Source organism: Populus alba, chromosome 11, assembly GCF_005239225.2.
Source record: "Populus alba chromosome 11, ASM523922v2, whole genome shotgun sequence".
In the NCBI taxonomy this organism is placed as follows: Eukaryota; Viridiplantae; Streptophyta; class Magnoliopsida; order Malpighiales; family Salicaceae; genus Populus; species Populus alba.
The window spans coordinates 14740827-14763428 of NC_133294.1; the positions used below are offsets into that span (position 1 = coordinate 14740827).

General features: G+C 32.0%; 2 protein-coding genes across 8 annotated transcripts; one reads left to right on the forward strand and one right to left on the reverse strand.

The window, feature by feature from the left end:
* The first annotated feature begins 86 nt into the window (after positions 1–86).
* On the forward strand, positions 87–8099 carry LOC118038363 (protein SPA1-RELATED 3). 5 transcript variants are annotated; one of them, XM_035044678.2, is made up of 9 exons: positions 99–814; positions 1121–1166; positions 1539–2624; positions 2818–2975; positions 3211–4186; positions 4267–4413; positions 4546–4857; positions 6324–6383; positions 7622–8099. In XM_035044678.2, exons 3-9 carry the CDS (start codon positions 1746–1748, stop codon positions 7808–7810), a joined length of 2721 nt encoding a protein of 906 aa, XP_034900569.1. In that variant the 5' UTR covers positions 99–814; positions 1121–1166; positions 1539–1745; the 3' UTR covers positions 7811–8099. The 5 variants fall into 5 exon arrangements, with proteins under 5 accessions (XP_073268663.1, XP_034900569.1, XP_034900571.1 ...); XM_035044680.2 differs by having other exon boundaries at positions 99–340; XM_073412562.1 differs by lacking the exons at positions 6324–6383; positions 7622–8099 and having other exon boundaries at positions 87–340; positions 4267–4459; positions 4546–4757.
* A 2570-nt stretch (positions 8100–10669) lies between these two features.
* On the reverse strand, positions 10670–14020 carry LOC118038364 (beta-glucuronosyltransferase GlcAT14A). 3 transcript variants are annotated; one of them, XM_035044682.2, is made up of 5 exons: positions 13823–14020; positions 12521–13268; positions 12307–12382; positions 12119–12234; positions 10670–11492 (listed from the first exon to the last, which is right to left on the reverse strand). In XM_035044682.2, exons 2-5 carry the CDS (start codon positions 13086–13088, stop codon positions 10993–10995), a joined length of 1260 nt encoding a protein of 419 aa, XP_034900573.1. In that variant the 5' UTR covers positions 13089–13268; positions 13823–14020; the 3' UTR covers positions 10670–10992. The 3 variants fall into 3 exon arrangements, with proteins under 3 accessions (XP_034900573.1, XP_034900575.1, XP_034900574.1); XM_035044684.2 differs by having other exon boundaries at positions 13960–13976; XM_035044683.2 differs by having other exon boundaries at positions 12521–14020.
* Positions 14021–22602: the final 8582 nt, after the last annotated feature.

Sequence of the window (22602 nt, forward strand, 5' to 3'; positions counted from 1 at the left end):
AAATTCATGACATGGTGTCCCCAAAATGAATGTGCAAGCGAGGGGATTCTATAAATATGAGAACTCATGCACAAAAGCAAATAGAAGAGTCCAAACCCTATGGAACAAAAGGCGTGGCCATTTTTAATACATGAAAAATCAACCAGGCCACCTATAATTGGTGCCACCTTACCGCATACTGCTTAAATTACCTGACCCCACCATTCTTCTCGTTACATTGTATCAGATTAAGCCCTCCACTTCATCTTTTCCTTCCTTGTCTACTCTGATGCTTTCTTTAAATTCTTTTGCCAACTTCAACTATAGAGATCACAGAGAGACTCAAACCCACGTTCTTAAGGTTTATCTATCATTATTTCGTGTTAGCTTCCTTGTTTGTGTTTTCATTACGACAGCAATCAATAGTTTATTAGCTTCTTTTCTATCATTCGATGAGTGTTTCTTGTTAATATTGTTGGGTTGCTATTTTGTTAGTGCCACGAATCGGATTCTCTTTTGATTAAAGAATTACTATTTTTCCTTTAACAAGAACCCCCGATTACTATTCTTAATTGTTTCTTACGTGCTGTTCTAACAAGAACCGCACCATTAGATTAGTTTAATGTTTCACATGCTTAATGTTATTATATTAATCTTTAGTTTCTACTCCAGGAAAGCCAAGATCATTACTTTTATCAAGAACTTTTCTTTTTCTTTTGTGTTTTCAAATTTACGATTTCTTTTTGGCTTCTGTGTAAGGAAAAAAAAAAAAAACATGATTGAGGCTATGGTGGTGCCACGTAACTCAAATGGAATAAAGCGGGAAGATAAGGAGGTAAAAGAGCCAAAGAGGGAGCCTTGACCTGGTGGCTTAAAAAGAGAGAGAATATAATAGTTTTTTTTTTATCAAGTGCTACTGTGAGGAGTGAAGTAGGGCATGAGAGAGAAAGAGAGAAGTGTGTGTGTTTTTTTCTTCCTGTCTTCTTTTTTATTTTGTTGAAACATGGTGTTGTTCTTTTGTGGAGCGGTTTTGTTTGTTTTTATTTTTGTAGTTGTGGGGAAAAAATGAAGGACTTTATGAGGCACTCGTTTTTAGTTGTAATAAGTAAAGTCTTCTTGTGTTGTGTGGTTCTCTTTTCAGGTTGGTCTAGCAGGATCTGAAAGATCCATTCTTGGTGCTACAACAGGTACTTATCCGCGCCCCCCCTTCTAAAAGGGTGTATATAATATTATTGTGGGCGGGCTTTCGTTGGTTCTTATGCATGTGTTGCTTCTTCATCTTTTTTTTTTTTTTTTCATGAAACGTTTAGGTACTGGTGTTTGAAATTCTATATTGAAAAGTGTGTTAAAAATTTCTCTTTTTCTGGATATTCTAGTACGCGTCTCTATTTTTTTGTGGTGCTGGTGCTTGTATTGTTTTTGTGTGGAAAGGTTCATGTGTGAGGACATGGTTATATAATTCTGGTGGAAGAAAAAGGGAAAAAAAATGTGTTGTATAATAGATGTGTTGATTTTTTTTTTCTATTTTCTTATTTTTTTTCATTGGTTTATTGATGTAGGTGGTTGCAGTTTCTCATGAGAAGTTTGCTTGCTAAGACTTAAGAAAGAGTTCATCTTATTTGCTTCAGTGACCACTGCCCAGCAAGGGTTCGTTGATCAGAAACTGGGTTCTTTTAGCTATTTCTTTGAAATGAGGTATTGCTGAAGATGGTAATGGTGGGAGTTAGAGAGTGTGGTAGAAGCAGGCGAATTCCTCCATTTCTTGGATGTGTTTGTTCTGGCTTGCATGCAGCCCTAGGGGGATAGCCATGGAGGGCTCATCTGAGTCTGCTTGGCAGAAGTCTGATAGTCATAGGGAATTTGATACTTCAGTGGTTTCCAACAGGAATCTTAGATCTGCATCTCACAATTCTGGGTTTAGAAAGGAGAGGACTGATAGGGTTGTTCTGGCGCGTCAAAACCTTAAAAACCAGGCTGGTACTTTATCTGGGGTTTGTGAGGATGAAGCTGCAGTTGACCGTTTTATGCAAACCATAGAATGGAACGATGTTAGCTTGAGGCACTGGTTGGACAAACCACAACGGTCTGTTAATGAATTTGAATGTTTGCACATATTTAGGCAAGTAGTCGAAGTTGTAAATGTGGCACACTCACAAGGAATTGTTGTTCACAATGTCCGGCCTTCTTGCTTTGTTATGTCATCATTTAACCATGTCTCCTTCATTGAGTCCGCGTCTTGCTCAGATTCAGGATCTGATTCTTTGGATGATGGATTGAACAGCGAAACTATGGAGGTTAAAAATTCTTCTTCTTCTTCTTTGCCCCATGACATGTGCCAGCAAAGAAGTAGGTTACAAAGTGAGGACTTTCTACCTGCATCTACTCCAACAAATACTTTATCGGAAGCCAGTTGCATGCAGTCGAGCTTGGTTTATGCAGCAGATGTACCATTAGTGGAAGAAACAGAAGAACATAAAGTCCATGATATGAGGAATGTTGAACATGAAGAAGAAAGGAAACAACCATTTCCAATGAAGCAAATATTGCTTATGGAGTCCTGTTGGTATGACAGTCCTGAAGAGGATGCTGGTTCACCAAGCTCTTGCGCATCAGACATCTACCGATTGGGAGTTCTTCTTTTCGAGGTTCGTTATGATAATGCTGCATTTATGAATCAAAATTAGGGTGGAATAAAAAGTCACTTCCTGTATCTGTTTTGCTTTTTGACTTCTATTTCAAGCATGAAGTTCTTCATTATCTAAATGGCCTGTAATGATGTGTTACAGCTTCTGCTGTTTACTGTCTACATTGATGTGATATAGTTCTACTTGTGAACAGTTGTTCTGCCCATTCACTTCAAGTGAAGACAAAAGCAGAACTATGTCTAGTCTCAGACATCGAGTTCTTCCTCCTCAACTGCTGCTCAAGTGGCCAAAAGAAGCTTCATTTTGCTTATGGTTACTGCACCCTGAGCCAAGTAGTCGGCCAAAAATAGGGTGACTATTAATTTCTGCACCTTTGTTTTCTTTTTTCACTTCATGGTAGCATCTGCCTTAATATGTGGGTGGGTGGGTGTGGGTGTGTGTTGGGGGGGGGGGGATTTTTCAAACCCTTCAAACTAGCACCTCATTGCTTATGGTTAAACTGTGAGCCAAGTACCTTGTTTTACATTTCATTCGATTTATGTTCAATCAAATTTTTGTGGTCTTATGCTTTTGTATTATGTAACAGTGAATTGCTGCAAAGCGAGTTTCTTAATGAACCAATAAACAATTTGGAAGAGCGTGAAGCAGCAACACAGCTTAGAGAGAGAATAGAGGAGCAGGAATTGTTGCTGGAATTCCTTTTACTAATACAACAAAGAAAACAGGATGCAGCTGATAAGTTGCAAGATACCATTTCTCTTCTATGTTCTGATATTGAAGAAGTTACAAAGCATCAAGTGTTTCTTAAGAAAAAGGGAGACACATGTAAAGAAAGAGGAGAGGGTGATCATTTAACGTCAAATATCCCTGCACTGAATGTTGTTGACATTGATGATTCTTCTAGCTTGGGTTCCAGAAAACGATTTTGCCCAGGCCTTGAGATTCACAACGTAGAGAAATGTGATGATAATCTAGATGAAAGTCAAAACTCAGATACATTTGTAGAATCACAGGAAAGTCCTCTTTTTAGAAGTTCACGATTAATGAAGAACTTTAAGAAATTAGAGTCCGCATATTTTTTGACAAGATGCAGACCAGTAAGGCCACCAGGGAAACCATCATTTGCTAGAAATTTACCAGTAATTAGTGATGGGAGAATCTCTATTGTTGCTACTGAAAGAAGCTCCATAAATAGCATAGCACCAAAGCAGCAGCTTACTGAGGGTAGACGAAGTGGATGGATAAGTCCATTCCTTGAGGGTTTGTGCAAGTATCTATCTTTTAGCAAGTTAAAAGTGAAGGCTGACCTGAAGCAAGGGGATTTGTTGAACTCTTCGAACCTAGTCTGCTCTATTAGTTTTGATCGTGATGGAGAATTTTTCGCTACAGCTGGTGTAAATAAAAAGATAAAAGTATTTGAATGTGATACAATTATAAATGAAGCTCGTGATATCCACTATCCTGTTGTTGAAATGGTATGCAAGTCAAAGCTAAGCAGCACATGTTGGAACAGCTACATTAAAAGCCAACTTGCTTCGAGTAACTTTGAAGGTGTGGTGCAGGTAATGGCTCAAGCCTTATATTTTATTAGCCTTTTGTTTTCATATCATTCAATCGTAAATCAGTTGCTCAACATGTTCAGGTATGGGATGTTACAAGAAGTCAAGTAGTGACAGAAATGAGAGAGCATGAGAGGCGTGTGTGGTCTGTTGACTTTTCACCAGCAGATCCCACAATGCTGGCTAGTGGGAGTGATGATGGTTCCGTCAAGCTATGGAGTATCAATCAGGCAATGTTACTTTTGCATTTGGTGGATGCCAGCTTTGAAAATAAACGTACTTACGTTATATGATTTCTTAGCGTGTAAATTTAATCCTGGATGACTGATAAGTTGTTCGTCTGACTCGGGTTGCTAATGCAGGGAGTGAGTATCGGTTCGATCAAAACAAAAGCCAATATCTGCTCTGTTCAGTTTCCCTTGGATTCTAGTTGTTCTATTGCTTTTGGTTCAGCAGATCACAGAATTTATTACTATGATCTCCGCAACTCCAAAGTTCCTCTCTGTACATTGATTGGACATAATAAAACTGTGAGTTATGTGAAGTTTGTAGATATGACCAATCTTGTTTCGGCATCAACGGACAACACGCTGAAGCTCTGGGATTTGTCAATGGGCACATCTAGGGTTATTGATAGCCCCGTTCAATCCTTCACAGGCCACATGAATGCAAAGGTATGACCAATATTTTATGACCTTTCTGTAATGACTATTGGATGAAAATCAGCCTGATTCTGAGTTGTTGTTATTTGCCTGGTCTGTCACAGTTTAGTTTAAACTTGAACTAGAATCAGGTGCAGCCCATGCAAACTCATCCTTTTGCTTGCAGTTTCTAATTTTCATTGGGCTATAGGATACTCGGACTTCAATTGTAGTTATCAATTATCACGTATTAACATAGGGGGCCCACTCTATGTAGAATGTAATTAGTGTTCCAAAATCGTAATATTTGCATTGCTGAAGATGCAATCAATATCACTTGCAAATACATATATTGTGTTGGTTTACAGCGAAAGCATAATTCAAATATTGTTGTGAGTCTACATGTGCCCTCCATCTTGTCATGAGGTTGCTTTAATTTTGAGCTACTTTGCCGATGACATGAAAGCTAAACAATTGATAAGCTCACTCTCCATTTTAATGTCAACGCTGACTTTACTATAGGATGGTCATTCCAAGTCCTGAAATCACTGGTACTATATGCTCCTACCCATGCATTGGCTGCTAGTCATCATCTTCCATTTAACAAATGTAAGGCTTTTAATAGGACAAGATGGGTAATTGAATCAGATTGTTTATGCGGTTGGCAATAATGTTCTTTGGAGTCAAGTTGCGAAGAGGGGGCTAGGAAATGGTATGTTAACTTTTTTACTATATTGATAAAAAAAATTATTAAGGACTCGCAAAGAAGAAAACATTATGGAGTTGCCAGACATGAAGTTCTGTGCCTTCAAAAGTGATTTTCATTCAAAACATGTTTCACTTGGATGAAAATTTGGCTTGTGATTTCCATATAAAGTAGATGTTTTGGAGAATGCACATAACCATCCGAAGGGTTTAATAAAAACGGCACAATTAATCTTCATGTAAGCTAGTTATATTTGTTGGGAGAACTAAGGCTGCAATGCATTGCATCTGGGGGTTACTGGCAGTGGATGAGGTGAATCAAATTTATTCTAGCAATTAATATAATGCTCTATCTTAAATTTTTATTTTTTTTTGTGTTTGTGTGTTGAACTACTGAAATTTGTTGAATTCCATCAGTTCCACCAAAAGCTTCTGATAGTGATAGTCTCGAGGATATAAATTTGAATACAAAGTTCTAGAATAGTCTGTGTTTTACCTTTCATATTGTTTTCATGTTGAAATCAGGGATTGGGTGCTCAAAATAGTTATGACTGGTCATCATGTTAAACGTTAGAAAATGCCTACTAAAAAAATGAAATAATGAAGGAAGCATTCAAGGGCCTTTTTTTCTGGCTTAGGTACTTCACCATGCACGTATATGCTAGAAGATTCACTGTTAAGTTGCTTCAATTTCTTAGTTTATTTTATGTTTGGTGTTACTTGTTACAATGAGATATGATTTTTTTTTTGGTGGCCATGCTTGACACTTTTGCCTATGTGTGCTCATGTTGTAGAACTTCGTGGGTTTGTCTGTAGCAGATGGTTACATTGCAACTGGCTCGGAAACAAATGAGGTACTTCATATATCTTCTTCAGTATTTAGAGGTTCCTCGCTTTTCCACAATGGATAAAATTGTGGTTTCGTTTTGGTTGCAAAACAATCGTAACTTTATCCCCTTGCTTTTATTATGATGGCATAAGCATCCACTCGTGGTCTTTCTCTTCTTGTTTGACAAGCCTGGTTACTTGAGCTGCATTAGAACATAGTACCTCTTAAAGAAACCAATTCCATCTTCAAATGTTTAGTTACTTTTTCGATGGTTGGGTGAAGCTTTTCATGCATCTAACTAGGTTCTCTTAAAAGATTTGTAGGCTTGAAAAAGTCATGGGCTGAAAACAAAAAAGAATTACCTTAATGGAAACAAAAACACAACCAGCATCCGGAATATGAAACAATTGCATAAACCAACAGCCTCGTATTACAGCAGTACAAGCAACTCTCTCTCCTTCTCATACCTTTAGCTTCCTTTTGACTGTTTTTTACGTTTTCCTTTGGCTATCATTTTCTTGGAATTCCAACCGCTGTTAGATATATAATAGGCCTTGTACTCTCTCTCCACCTCTAAAGACTATAGCATCTGTTCCTTCTTCAGTTCAGTTTTCTGAACTTTAATGTTTAGGAAACAAGATATATGACTGATTTTGTTGGACTCTTTGTGTTGAGAAGTAAAGGAAATAAAAGAAAAGGAGGAAACATGAATACAAAAAACTTTGTGGTTATGTTTGAACTGACCTATGTCTGTGACCTAGGGGATGTCAAGCTTCACTATGAAATCGGATGGTGCTTTTCTCGAACCCTAATCCCGATACACCCGTTCCTCTCTGCACACTCTACTGGATTGTTTCTCTGAACCTTAGCCTTCTAATACAAGAGTTAATGGACATAGCAAACCAAGTGGGCTACAAGCCTACAAGGGAAAAGGTTCCTAGTAACTAGTGAGGTAGAAATTCAAGACATATCCATCACCTTACCTGCACCGCTTTTTGTCAGGGCGTGACCTTTTCCCTCGAGTGTCGGAGTTTTCACTCGCATCATGATATTGTACTAGCATTTAAGCTGCTTTCTTTTCTATTTCTATTTCTTGTTCTTTTTCTTGTTTTTTTTTTTTGGTGGTTCTGGTTAGCGCCTTTATTTTATTTATTACCTAATTCTGAACACGTATCAAAACTCAAGCAACTGTGCTGGTGGAGTGAGTTATGGTACCATGCAAGTGTCATTCATCTAGTGAATCTAATGTTTTTTGTGGAATAGGTTTTTGTCTATCACAAAGCTTTCCCCATGCCGGTGTTGTCCTTCAAGTTTAACAACACAGACCCGCTTTCTGGCCATGAAATGGATGACACTGCACAATTTATTTCTGCTGTCTGTTGGCGTGGCCAGTCATCTACGTTGGTTGCTGCAAATTCTACTGGGAATATCAAAATTTTGGAGATGGTTTAAATTGGTTTATGCACCAGTTTTAGCTTCAAGGGAAAAGTGGAACGAGCACAGTGATCTTTCACAACAGGAAATTGTGTAGCTCATCTAGGGTTAATGGGCAGCCCGTATAGGAGGAGCCTGATGGTTTTTTAGCGAAAACAATTTTTTGCATTAGTTCATAGCAGAAGCAGACAACATGAAGATAGATATTTGTCTCTAATATTTTCCCATGCGTATAGTTGATCAAATGTATTTTTTTTTATATTTTTATAATGAGAATGGATGAAAACATGTCATCCTTCACCGTGTACTTAATGGGGGCAATCGACCAGCTCCAGGCTTAGATGCTTCCTGCCTCCGGTCATCCTTCACCGTCTACTTAATGGGGGCCATCGTCCAGCTCCAGGCTTAGATGCTTCCTTCCTCCGGTCACCCTCCAGCCCCACAGGGAAAAGTTTGTGGCAACAACATTTCCAACAAGTTTATTAAGGTTCTTCTAAATTAAAGAAAAGTTAACCATCTGGGTGGTGGTCTAGTGGTAAAAGCTTGGGACAGGATCAAGAGGTTTGTTTTCTCTGTGGTTTCAGGTTCAAGCTCTAGAGTCTCAGGTTCGAGCCGTGAAATTGCTCATATGATGGTCATTGGAGGCTTATATGGTCGTTAGCTTCAGGGCTCGTAGGATTAGTTGAGGTGCGCAAAAGCTAACCCGGACAACCACGTTAAATTAAAAAAAATTAAAGAAAAGTTACAGTAAAATGATACAGATATTATAACCGATTACCTATTAGGTTTATCAAGGGCTATAATTATTACCTGATAAGTTTTATTGATATAAAACTACAGTTACAGTGTGTGTTTGAAATCACGTCTGAAGATGCCTTAAGCCTCAAATCCTTTTTTTATTTTCTAGGAGACAAAACTCTGAAGAGGCAATGCATGGAATGCATGCAACTACACACTGATAGAATCAAAGGCAAATTATCTATTATAGAATTCTCAAAAACTTGCATGTCACGACCCATAATCCGTTCAAAAGCAAGTTATCTATGCCTATATTATATTATACTCTGCTAACAAATCATCACGCCACTCTACTTCCACAGGGAAACCAATAATAACATCTTGCACAAAAAGTAAAACCAATAAATTAATAGCATTGCCAAACAAACCCTGATGCCTGAATGCATCATAGCTTGGAATTATATCAACAGCAAAAGAAAACTCCACATCATAGCTTGGAATTATATCAACAGCAAAAGAAAACTCCACTCCACTGCTAAGAACAAACTTCAACACCCAATATGCACATTGCTTGTTTGTTTCAATAGGAAAGGGATCTCCTCCATTAATACAAGGCACTGAGCTTACTCCTGAGCTTACTCCCAGCGTGACAAAGGCCAAGACATGAAAGTTCAGGTTTTGTCCACTACACTTAGTTGTAGCAAACTTGGTGGAATCTCTTGTTTTTTCTACCACCTCCATGTTTGGTTCCCAACAATTTTGGTTAATTTGATGCTAACCGAAACTGTTTTGATCAATTTTCTTTAGTTAATGACTTAGATTCTTGTTTTGCTCTGTGCCACAGGTTAGATCATTTTTTTCTAACATTAAAAAAAAATTGTAAAGATGTTAGGAAGGAAAAAAAATGGTGCCATATTTAATGATATATTTTGTTAAAAAAAAAATATTAAGACGACAATACATTGGCTCTACCCGAGCTAATCATAATTAACTTGCGAAACCTACGATTTTAAACATGAGACTGTGATAACCTCATAAAATCTAAATCAAAATAAAATTAAGAACCCAATTTTAATCAACCAGATATTAATGGATAAAAACATTCAATTAAAAAAAACCAAAAAAAGCTATATTTAAGCAAAAATAAAAATATCATGAAGTGAGCATAACATGTTTATATTTAAACAATTGATTTAATTTAATTCAAAACCTAAATTTCTTTTTAAAAAACTGAATTTAACAAAGAGCAACAAATAAAAAGGCTCAAGATAACCCGAATCATTTTTAAAATTAATGAAAAATACTATAGAAAGAAAAATAAAAAAAATAATAGAGCTTAATTTTTAATAAAATTAAATATCGAATGATAAAATTAAAAAAAAACACAAGATTAAGAAAAATAAAATAAAAAAAAACAAATAAACTCAATTATAGACCCGAACGCATTCAAAAAACTCAATTCAATATTAAAGAATGAAATCAGGAAAAAAAAATTAATTTAAAATTTTTACCAAAATAAAAAACAAAAACATAAAACAGAGATAAAATCATAAAAAAAAAAACAATTTTAAAAGTAATCTCAAATAAAAAAAAATATTAACCAAATCTATGATAGATTAAGAATTTAAAATTGAAAATAAATTTTAATTCTATACCTTAATTAAAAAAGAAAATATTAATTGAAATATCAAGGAACAGATGCTGTTAAATTTTCAAAGGTTGGCTCGGAAATTGAGGATAATAGAAAGCACTCACTTGTCTGCATTCTATCAATAATTGAAATCATCATGAAAACATCCAAAACGATTACCATCAATAAATGTTTTCCATTCAGACCACTAACTTGTCTGCAGTCTATCAATAATTGAAAAACACCAAAAATATTCAAACCATTTGCAAAAAGACCATTCTTTTGCTGCTAATGCTATACAGAGGGAGTTCCCAGATAATAACAATATAATTATGTGTAATTTGGATCATAGGTTTATCAGAAAGATGAAATAGAAGCACATCTCTTGATCTCTTCCATGCATAGCATCACATTCTCATGACAGAACTGAAAAATGGTAGAGCAAATTCTGCTGTGGTAATTGAGTCTTCATATTGTTATCTTAAACATGAATATCCAAGATTCTACACTGTAGAGAATAAATTATAAATTTTACTGTCATGAAAGAAATAGGAGGAAGAGATGTACTCAGGAAAAATTCCGAGACGTGTAGTATAATAGGTCTAAGAGAGTACAAGTTAAAGAAAGGCAATGTGCAAAAATAGATCCTGACCACCGCACCAAGTATGTATTGAAAAACTTACCTACCTTAGATTCTAGCAAAGAATGAGGCCTTTGGTGCAACTTCAGCATCAAGGTTCTTTTCTCAAACAATTTTTTTATAAGCTGTTTTCTGGCTTGTAGAACGAAGTTGAATCCTTTTCCACCTGCAAGCAAGAGACTCTTGGGAAATCTATTTACATTGGTTTTGTTTAAGCGTTGTGAACAAAGCTACCCTAGATATGAGGCGTTTCAGTCTGCTAGCTCCAGGGCCTGGTTTAATATTGTCCAGGTTACCGACCTCAGAGCATTTGGGACTACCAGAGCACCATCCACCCGGAGTGAAGCTCCCATTCTTCCGGTGAAGTAAATCCGTGTCAATCTTATCCAAGACAGGATCGTCTCCTTTGAATTTTCGGGCAAAGGCAGCACCACTCGCAATCATCTCGTTTGTGTCATTGATGGTGAGGGTGTGAGGATGCTGCTTGGGAGGATTGTCCCAAGCAATGTAGTGCAAGTCATGGCTGACTGCAGTTTGAGCAAACTCTGGTACATTGCATATTACTGTGTGAAAATATCCTTCAGGTGAGGAAACAAAGTTTGTGTAATACATCAACAAGGTTCGTGGTAGATTATCCCAACCCCAAATTAAATATTCAACAAATGAGCGTGTGAGAACCATCCATGCTGAACCTGCAGAAACAAATGGAAATCATTTAAGTTCAGCTGAATGCGGTGCCGCAGGTCTTCATAGTTGCTAACATTTTCAGTGTTTCAGTAGCAAAGTACATGTTGGAGGCCATTGAAATCTAACAATAACCAAAATCTAGCAAACTTCAGTTTTCAGCAAAGCAAAGGCTGCAATTGGAATCCTGTTCTGGATTTTACAAAATAGTTGACTCAATTAAACACCATTGGTTTGTTAAATTGAAAAAAAGAACATAATGATGCCAGCCTATGAAAGAGATGCCTCCAGCAGTCATGAAATAATCTCTTAATCCAGCAGATGAAACTACAAACTAGTTAGTTACGGAATGCACTTTCAACTTCCACTTATTTCCAGTGGAAACCCAAAAGCTGGAAGTTGCAAATTGCATTTGCCATTAGACAGACTTAAACTCTATCAAAGAAACAGAGGTTACTGATAAATTCATTTACAAACTAAGTAAGGCTCCAGCAGAATAGTTAAAATTTGCAGATTTCAACAATTCAAACCTAATTTGAATTTATTTATTCCTTTGCATGAATTACACATCAACAATCAACCTTACCTGCAAGTGTCCATCGAAAGAAAAGAAATCTTATATCTGAATACTAACCGGTGAATAATTTAAATGCTGTTGGCAAAGATCTCTGTGGCGTGGCCCCGTAAATATCTGCTTTAGTTGTCGAGTAAAGACCAGGGTCCACAATCAAAGGCATTGCTCGTTTCTCCCTAAACACGACATAAGATATCAGATCACTCACTGGAAACAGATTAAGATTGCGAGAGAGAGAGTGTGCTTACGCTTTCCAGCCCAGCTGACTTGTGTGCTCAATAAAGTTTAGATTTCGGTTTATAGTTGAAAATGTGTGAATAAGATCTGCATATTAAAAGCTAAATAATCAGAAAGATATTTCAACCATTCACTACAACCTCCCTCTATCCACTCAACCGCAAAAAAAAAAAGAAAAAAAGAAGAAGAAGAGAGTTTCATATACAATTAAAATCACAGACTAACCGTCTTGAGTAACAAGAGGATAATCAGAAGCACTGAGATTGATAAACCAATCCCAGTCTTTGCTCCTTTTGAGAAGAATTGCACAAGCATGAAGTGTATTAGAAACCATGGAGGGTCCTCTATAGGTAACCATATTGGCTTTGCTGATCATATAAACATTTCCAACCTTGGAGAAAATCGGATGCTTTTCCACTCGCGATGCAAGCTCCAATCTTTCTTCTGCAGAGGACTCAAGGTCCAGATGAACAACATATTCGTTCCGGGGATGGTAAAGCGAATGAAGAGTTCTCCAGAGCTTTTCCAAATCACCTTTAGACCCAGAAACCAGATAAGCAAATCGAGGGATCTTGGAAGGGAGAGCAGGGGAAGGAGAAAGGGAGACTTTTTTTTCAGCGTAACCTTGAGTTGTCTGGTTGGTACGAAATGGGAAGATGTTGAAGATTTGATTGATTGTATGCAGTGAAGAAACAAGACCCATGTTGAAACAAGTTGCTAAAAGGAATACACATATGAGAGAGCTTATGACAAGAGGGAAAACCCATTTCTTCTCCACGTTTAGGGACCCCATTGAAAGACCTTATCATGGGTTCCGGTGAGTGATCTTCACATCCCAATTTGTGCTTGCTCACTCAACAAAAACAACAAATTGGCGTTGAACAATAAACAATATCCCCTTGTATACTACGATAGGGATTTTCCTGTAAAAAAAAAATAAAAATTCCGAACCCTGGACCTTAACCAGTATAAGCTGCCAAATCAACAAACAACAACAGAGCAAACCATTAGAATCACCTTGTCGCTTGCGTAAAACGATCAAAGAACTTCACAACATGAATCAAATGATAGAGAAATAAAGAGACAGAAACGATGCATCAACAAAATCGGCCAAAGATGAACAAGTCAATCAAATAAAGATTAAGCAATTAGCTGGAAATTCTTCATTTCTTAATCAAGTGTTAAATAATCAAGAAAGTTATTGGCAACTAAATATATATACTTTTTTATTAGGTCTCAAACATGCTAAAATATTGGCAAATAATCTCATTATAGATCCTAAATCCAAAAAAAGAAGAAGAAGAAGATTCGATTCACATTTGACAACCAAGCTAACTTGAATAAAACTAACAATAAAAAAGATCATTTTTGTATCGTAGATAGCACATCAACAACTGCCATCATTTATTCATTCATTAATATTAGCATCAGTTTTCTTTACAGAGATGACAAAATAAGAAGCAAAACCCAAAAGAGGGAATTCAAGTTTGCATCAATAAAAATCTCTTGACGGAAAGAAAGAGTTACTTAAAGGGCATGGCATGACACGGCACACGGAAACACAGCTGGACCCGTATAACAGCAGCAAAGAACAAGAAAAGAGACAATACTAACACTTCATATTCAATAGTTTGTCATTGAAGGAATCAAGAAACAGAATAAACCTGTTATAGAAACAGAAGACGAAAGGGAGATGGACAGACTAAGCTTACAAAAAATACTAACTACGTGTATTTATAAGTCAATTCTTAAATACAAAAAATAATAATTAAGGTTATAAAGAGAGTAAAGAACCGGTTACAATCTTGCATAAGATTTATTTTGACTCCTATAGATCCAATAATGTTTCATTTCTATCCTTTACTTTTTCTAAATTTCTTAATATTAACTTTCAAAAAGTTTCAATATAACCCCTTACCCAGTAAACCTTAAGAGGGTGTGGAGAGTGTAGTACTGATTGCTTTTCAAAGTATTTTTTATTTGACAATGCATCAAAATAATATATATTTAAAAAAAAAATTATTTATAACATCAACACATTAAAAAGATCTAAAAATACAAAAAAAAAAAAAAAAAATTTAAAGCACTTTTAAACACAAAAACAAATGAAAATCTTATATTGGACATATCTTTTAGATTATTGGTCAATATTAAAAAAGATTGTATCAGTAAGATTTAAAAAGATTCTAAACTACGGGGACTGAAGTTGAAAATGTTTTATAAAGCTATAAAAGCTAATGCGTATTTTAGCCAAGAAAACTTCTTTTCTGTTTTTGATGTTTTCCCTCAATAAACTTAGGAGTTTCAGTTAATACTGGGAGCGAGGGAGTGGTGTCTGGGTTTTTTTGACCAAATATAGAGGGGGGAAAAACTAATAACCGTTTCTTCTTTATATGTGTGATTATTAGGAGTGAGAAACGACCACTCAATAAAGAAAATTAAAAAAAAATAACAAGAAAAAAAATAAGAGAACTAATTAGAAAATTTTAAAAATATCAATTCGATTCAATTTTAATTTTAAATATTTAAAATCAATCAAATCAAATTAGTGCAGCCCAAACATCAAACTTCATATAAAAAAAACTATGAATAACCGTTTTTTCTATGTAATTAATTTTAAAAAAACTTTCAGAAAAAAATAATAATCATTTTTTTATATATATGTGATTATTAGGGGTGAGAAATAACCAATCAACCAAGAAAAAAATTAATTGCAAAAAACAAAAATTAAGTGAATTAATTAGAAAATTTTAAAAAAATTAGTTTGGTTCGCTTGAATTTTAATTTCAAAAGTTTAAAACCAATTAAATCAAACCGAGCCAAATTGATTCAGTTTAAAACTAAACCTGATATAAAAGAAATCTCTTTCTCAAACCCTACGTTGTTACCAGATTTTTTTTTTTTTTTTTGATGTATTAGGCATGGCAATTATTATACAAGATAGAGAAGAAGAACCAGAAACCAAAAGGAAGGCCTCTGGTTCGGTTTGAAGTGAGAAATGAGTAAAAGGGTTAGGACAGGGTGGAGAAGGAAATCGTGAAGAAGATTCAAAAGATTGTGCTGTTGTCTATCAGTCAAACCATCGTTTTACCAAGAGCACAGATTAATTTTGTTTTAAAATCGAGTCGAATTGAAAATATCTAATTTTAATTATTATTATCTTTTAAATTGATTTATTTTTTTTGGGATTTTCAGTTTTGTTGTTTTTATTATTTTAATAATTCAGGGGTGTTTAGTTTTATGGTTTAATTAGAGTTTTTAAATTTTTTTTTATTAAATTAATTTTTATTAATGTTTTTAGATTGTTTTAATATATTTTAAAATAAAAAACAAGACATTCATGAATGTATCATTGTCTAGAAATAAATTGTAGAATTCAATTCAATGGGAATGGAATTTTTTCAACGCACAGGATTAAATCGGAGAATTCAATTCAATGGGAATGGGATACTAGGTTCACATAGAAAAATTAATGAAAGGGTTATTGTCATAAAAAAAAAAATCAAGAATCTCATTCAAAAATAAATATTAAATTGATTGATTTAATGACATAATATCTAAAATATAAAAATATTTATTCAATTATAATTAATTTAGATTAAACTATAATGAAAAGACTTTATTTGGTACAAAAAATTCTTTTTTCAATACATCTCATATGATTCCAATATTTCTACTTTGAAAAGATACATCCTTTTTTTTTCCTCGAACTTAATAGAATAGATTCAATTTTCTCTCTACAAATATGAATTTCTAAGATTTAGAGCAGAAAAAATAAATAGAAGAACAAGACTTAGAAAATCAACCATGAAGAAAGAAAGGAACTAAGAAATTTCTAAAATTCCCTTTCACCCCTTCTAGTCACCTGTTTATAAGACTTGGGAACCAAAACATTAATTACTTATCATTCATGAATGTTTATTAATTAATATAAATATTATTTCAAAACTCAACTAAACTGAAAATATCTAACCCTAATTATCATTGTCCTTTTGAGTTGATTAATTTTTTTTGAGATTTTAAGTTTTGTCGTTTTTAATGATTCAGAGGTATTTGACCTTGTGGTTTAACAGGAGTTTTTTTTAAATTAAATATTTTATTAAATTAATTATTATTATTAGTGTTTTTAAATCGTTTTGATATATTGATATCTAAAATAAATTAAAAAAAATATTATTTTAATATATTTTAAAATAAAAAGATACTTTAAAAAATATAAATGAGGCAATGAATCAAGCCACATTTATGAATGTGTCATTGCCTAGAAATTGGAGAATTCAATTCAATGGGAGTGGGATACTAGGTTCACATAGAAAAATTAATGAAATGGTTGTTGTCATAGAAACATTTATTCAATTATAATTAATTTAGATTAAACTATAATAAAAAGACTTTATTATTATTTACTTGGTACAAAAAATTCTTTTTTCAATAAATCTCATACGATTCCAATATCACTACTTTGAAATGATGGATTTCTAAGATTTAGAGTAAAAAGAATGAATAGAAGAACAAGACTTAGAAAATCAACTATAAAAAAAGAAAATAACTAGGAAATTTCTAAAATGCCCTTTCACTTCTCAAAGTCACCTATTTATAGGACTTAGAATCAAAATATATAATTACTCATAATTCATGAATATTTATTAACTAATATAAATATTCATTAATGTTCAGAGTTTATGAATATTCATAACTCATGAATGTTTTATCAATTATAATGAATGTTCATTAATAAATATTCATGAATGTTTATGAAAATTTATAAACACATTTATTCTTATTACAACATAATTGTATTGATAAATGCATTAAAACATTTTAAAGACTAAAAATTATTGATTAAACATGAACTTGATAACAAAAAAAATATTTCTTATTAACCAAAATTAAACCCATATTCATGAGCCCACAAGTCTATTTTCTAATTCATAAAATTATTTTGGGTTTGAGACTTTTGTTATCTCAAGATTTGTTGGAATATTTTATCATTTTATCTTTGCATAATTTTCTAAAACATATTAATATTTTATGTTAAAATATTTATGTTGGATTACAAGATCCAACATGGCTATGGCTTAACCTCAAATGTGATTCGACCTCATATTTATATATTAATACTTAACATCCTTTAAAAAAAATATTTGGTTATTTATATCTTTTACCATTATATTTATTTTAATGGCTAAAGAGCCATTAGAGCCTCAAAATAATAAAATTATCGTCCATAATTTATAATTACAATAATAACATTTATAATTCCTTGAATTCAAATCATTTTAGTTATTTTGTCAAACAATTTCCAGACAGTGATTTTTTTTATCTACTGTGTTTTGGAAAGAAAAAACCAAGATATTCACAATATGTTCAAAGATGTGAAGGTTGGCGGCTGCAATGGCTTCTGCTTCAGCTGGGGAGCGAAGGATCCAGCGAAGCAAGTTCCCATGTTTCTTCTCGAGGGCTTCAGCCGCGAAACTAATATTTTTAAAAGTGTTTATTTTTTTAATTTTATTTATTTATTTTTAAATTAATTTTTTAATATTTTCAGATAGTTATAATTCACTAATGTTAAAAATATTTTTTTAAAAAATAAAAAGTATTATTATTTTGATGTATTTTAAACAAAAAGATACTTTAAAAAATAATCACTACAATATTCTTAAATATCTCTAAATAAATTAAAATATTATTTAATGAAAAAATAATTTAACTTTGATAAAATTGATCGAGAAGCACTGACAATTGATCCAATTTGTCAAGAAGCCTGACAATTGGTGCAATTTGTCAAAAATTGACGACACTTTCTACACTGATTTTGAAAGAGAAAAAGGCTTATGAGTTTATTAAATAAACACAATTCATCAATATATTAATGAGGTATTTTGTTTTTTGGATTTTAAGGGATTGATTCAGATGATAAATTAAATATTTTTTTAAATTTAAAACTATATATTAATTTTAAAAAAATTGAAATGTTATGGAAGAAAATATCAATTCAGTAAAACTTGTCATTGTACTGGTCTTCAAACGCATATAAAAGTATTTAAAAATATAATTATGATTGTTTTTAAAATATTTTTATTTAAAAATATATTAAAAATAATATATTTTTTTATTTTTTTAAAATTATTTTTTTACATCTAAATAATTTTAAAACATAAAATAATATTAATTTAAAATAAAAAATTTAATTTAATTTTTTTAAAAAAATACCTCTAAAATACAAAAATAAAAGGCTTCGGGATTGGTACTTGGATTAGTCAAGTTTTCGGTGTGAGCGAGATATACAGTACACTTTCCACATAGTGTAATTATCTCCACCAGTCCAACTTTGAATAAACCGCCACCAACACATTCATTATCACAGGTGTAGAAACCGAAGATCTCATCAGCTGGTGACGTGATCAATTGCCCAATCATTTAGATCCATTCTTGGCCGTCCGATCTCATCTAGAAGCACTTCGTAATGCGGACATAATTGGAAGAAAAAAAAAGTAGCATGATGTCGTAGGTGGGTCCCATAATTAGAGCGTGACTCCCGTTTCAAAGACTGCCTTGTCACAATCCAATTTTATATATTTATTCTATTTATTAATGATCATCTTCTCTCCCACGTGCTTTATATATTTATTCTATTTATTTGATTATAAGGAATTCCAACACCAGCTTTTAGGACACAAAGCATGCAAGTAAATCTCGGATATATAATATGAAATTACAAACATAAAATTTAGATAATGAACAAACCAGAAAGTAAATACAGTTTCTTAATCATTAAAAATATATAAATTATATTATATTATATATAAAAATAACTATTTAAAAATTACATAAATTATATTATTAAAACCTCATTTAACAGCTTAAATTTTTATATAAAATAATTATCAAAATTTTGTTAATCAAGTAGTCATAGTTTAAATCTTACCATTCATTTTTATTTGAAAATAAAGTATAAGTTAGTATAGATGAGTGTAAATTTTAAATTTAAATGATTTTTATTTAAAAAAATATATTATAAAATAATTTAAATTATATTTTATCAACTCACCTATCAATTTAGACTTTTAAGTTAATCCATGCCCATCCTTATGTAATGCAATATAAAATAGCAATAAAAATGGAAGGAAAGTTTCTTTCATTATGTTGAGATCCAAAATCAAGGGCTTCGATTTTATGTGGGCCTACATTGCTATGATGTGTTCCTTCGAAGCCCAGATACAAATGAGGCCTAGCTATGTGGATCGCATGGAAGGCTCTCTTCTTTTTTCCGTTTAATTCTTTTTTCTTCCTTTCCTTTTATCTTTTATTCTCGTTATAAAACGTTCACTATGCTCCGGCACGTTGTCGGAAGGAAGGAGAAATAATTTCAACTTAATATAAAAATGACTGCTTTTTCCAAAAAGTATAATCACATGCTGCCGTTTTGTTACTATTATGTGATTGAAAAAATAAATAATGAAGACATAAATGGATTTAGTTAAAATAATAAAAGGAAAAAATTAAAAATAAATATGTGATATGAATAATTTTAAAGGAAATTTATGTATTTATAAAATAAAAGGTAAAAAGAACACATGTCTTTAAAAATAATATTTTTTATTTTTAAAATATCATTGTAAAAGACTTTCAATTCCAAATATATTTAAGTAAGACATGCAATAATAAAATAATAATTACCATTATTTTAAAATCCAACCTACTGGTTGATCTAGGACAAAGCCGAGGTCAATCATCAAGGGTTGGGTTAACTCGAATTAGCATAAAACTAAATAGTTTCAAAACTCAATTCGAAGGTCAACCCGAGGTAAGACTCGGGTCATGAGTGAGGCTGACCATTGACCCTAGACAACATGAAAACAAAAATATTTATTATTATAGTTTTAAAATCAATTCGGGGATTGACCCATTTTAAGGTCCGAGTAACATGTAGGAGAATCAATTCAAATCAACATAATATAAAAGGAATTATTATTATAATTTTAAAAATTAATTCAAGAGTTAACTAGGGGGTCAACCGGGTAAGGTCTATGTAACATGTCAGAAGGATCAACATGGGTTGATCAAGTTAACGCATAAATAAAATTTGTTATTATCATGGTTTTAAAACTTGATCCAAAAGTCAACTGAAAAGCAAGGTTTAGGTCATGGTTTGGAATGTTCAGTCTAGTTAACCTAATTATTATTTTTAAATAATCATGGCAACCTTGTTTAGACCATTTCCCCCCCAAAAAAAGTCAATGGTTTTTTTATCCATGTTTTATCCCTAGTTTACTTGGATTTTTGACTAGGTCAAATCGAGTTAATCATTCTTCTATTCTTTCTTGAATTCAGACCAGTCCAGGCCTCGAGTCTACTTGTCAAGTCAGTCCTGATTTTATAACTAGTTATTATAATATTATTAATTTCAACACTTAATACAAACAAAAGTAAAAAAAAAAATATTTAATTATTTTTTAAAATATGTAAGTCTAGCATCAATATATATTAAGAGTAAATGAACATTTTTATATTTTATTTTGTCTCATTCACCAAAACCAAATATGATACACCAACAATCATTTTATCTTATACATCGCCATCAAATTCAGTTTTGTCTTCGCCTTATTTTCTATCTTATTTCTTTTATTTTTATTGTTTTTGTTTATTTTATCTCGAGACAGTAACTAAACATTACTTATTAGTCTCTTAGCCTTAAAACAATTATTTACTTAGTATGAAATAACATAATATTATTTATAAATCTTTTATTTTAAACCACCTTGTTTAATTTATATTTAAATTGAACGGAGATCAGTTCACATGTATTTATAAAAAAATTTATGAATCATTTAGTTTAAATTATATTTTTTTGAAAAAAAAAAAACTGTAGACTTCGCCATGAGGAATGATTAACATTTTATGAATCACTTATATATATATATATATATATTATTACTTTTGAGTGAACTTCTAAAGATAAATCTCATTAATATAGTGTAACCAATGAAAATTTACAACCAAAATAATTGAAAAACATATTTTTTTTATTATCATTTTCTTTTTAATAGTAACTGTAAAATCTTTTAAAGTTTTTTTTTTAATGATAACCTACAATAATAAAACCCACAAATGCTCAACGAACATATTAATAAATCAAAATAAATATAACTCAAAACATAAATAACATTTAATACATCACAAATCCATCCAACCACTCATCTCACCATCGCAAACATTTACACAGTATTAACTGCTTTGGGTGCAAACCAGCCTTCTGAGTACATGTTTGGGTGCATGTCCCAAGCAACTGATTTTATTTTAGTTTTTTATTTTCTTGCTTTTCGCTTTGATTTTTTTATCTTATTTATTATTTTTTATTTCTAAAAAAAAACATGTTAACATTAATTCAAATTCATGGTCCCTTAAGTTGTTGAAATTTCTCACATTAGCCCCTCCATTTAAATTTCAATTACTCGAGTCCTTGTACTTTTAGTTATTAGTTATGTGTGATCCCTCCATACAAATCTCTCCTATTAACACCGTTAGTTTCAAGAAATCATTTTTTTGAATTGGTCCGTGTAGGTTATCAAATCAATATTTTAATCATTCTCTTTTAAAATTGATTTGTTTTTATTTTTACTCTTCAATATACTTTTTTAAATTAATCTTCATTTTTTTACTTTCCTTTCACATTTAATTTCTTAGAAAATAAAATATATTAATCTTAATTAAATATTAATTTATTTAATTAAATGTATATATAAACATTTTAATTTATGATTAATTCTTTTTTTATATCCAAAAACACGACGGAAAAGCTTATATTTTTTTTTTCTTGAAACAAATTTCAACACACGGTAAAACACAAATCATATTACTATTTATTTACTATATGCGATTATATTAAAATTTTATAATATATCTAGTTCCTTTGTGATATTAATAGTTGCAAATAAATAGATATAATTTGGATAAGAACACGTATCAAGTCTTGTTACTGTAGAGAAGGAAAGGCACCATTGTTTTGAACAAATCTGTTTTCCTAACTACATCCAGTTTTGACGGTAGATCAAGAGAGAAAGTATTGTGAGCTCATATAATGCTTTCCTTTTCTCTTTTTTTTTTTTGCCTTTAATTTTTGTTCCATTTACTTTTTTTTTTATTTTTAAATTTGATTCTTTTATGTTGAATTAATTTGAGATTTGGCATTATAATTTATTTTAATTAAGTTGATATCGGTTTCTCATTAAATCAAAAAAATATTATAATATCGAGTCAATACTTAATTTGACAAAATAAATTCAATTATATTAGTTAAAAATAAT

Coding starts and splice junctions, on each gene's coding strand:
- LOC118038363 (XM_035044678.2), top strand. CDS start 1,746: ATGTGTTTGTTCTGGCTTGCATGCAGCCCTAGGGGGATAGCCATGGAG. Junction 2,976..3,210: donor AGTAGTCGGCCAAAAATAGG/GTGACTATTAAT, acceptor ATTATGTAACAG/TGAATTGCTGCAAAGCGAGT. Junction 4,858..6,323: donor CAGGCCACATGAATGCAAAG/GTATGACCAATA, acceptor CTCATGTTGTAG/AACTTCGTGGGTTTGTCTGT.
- LOC118038364 (XM_035044682.2), bottom strand. CDS start 13,088: ATGGGGTCCCTAAACGTGGAGAAGAAATGGGTTTTCCCTCTTGTCATA. Junction 12,383..12,520: donor TCCTCTTGTTACTCAAGACG/GTTAGTCTGTGA, acceptor TTTAATATGCAG/ATCTTATTCACACATTTTCA. Junction 11,493..12,118: donor AGCATTTAAATTATTCACCG/GTTAGTATTCAG, acceptor TTGTTTCTGCAG/GTTCAGCATGGATGGTTCTC.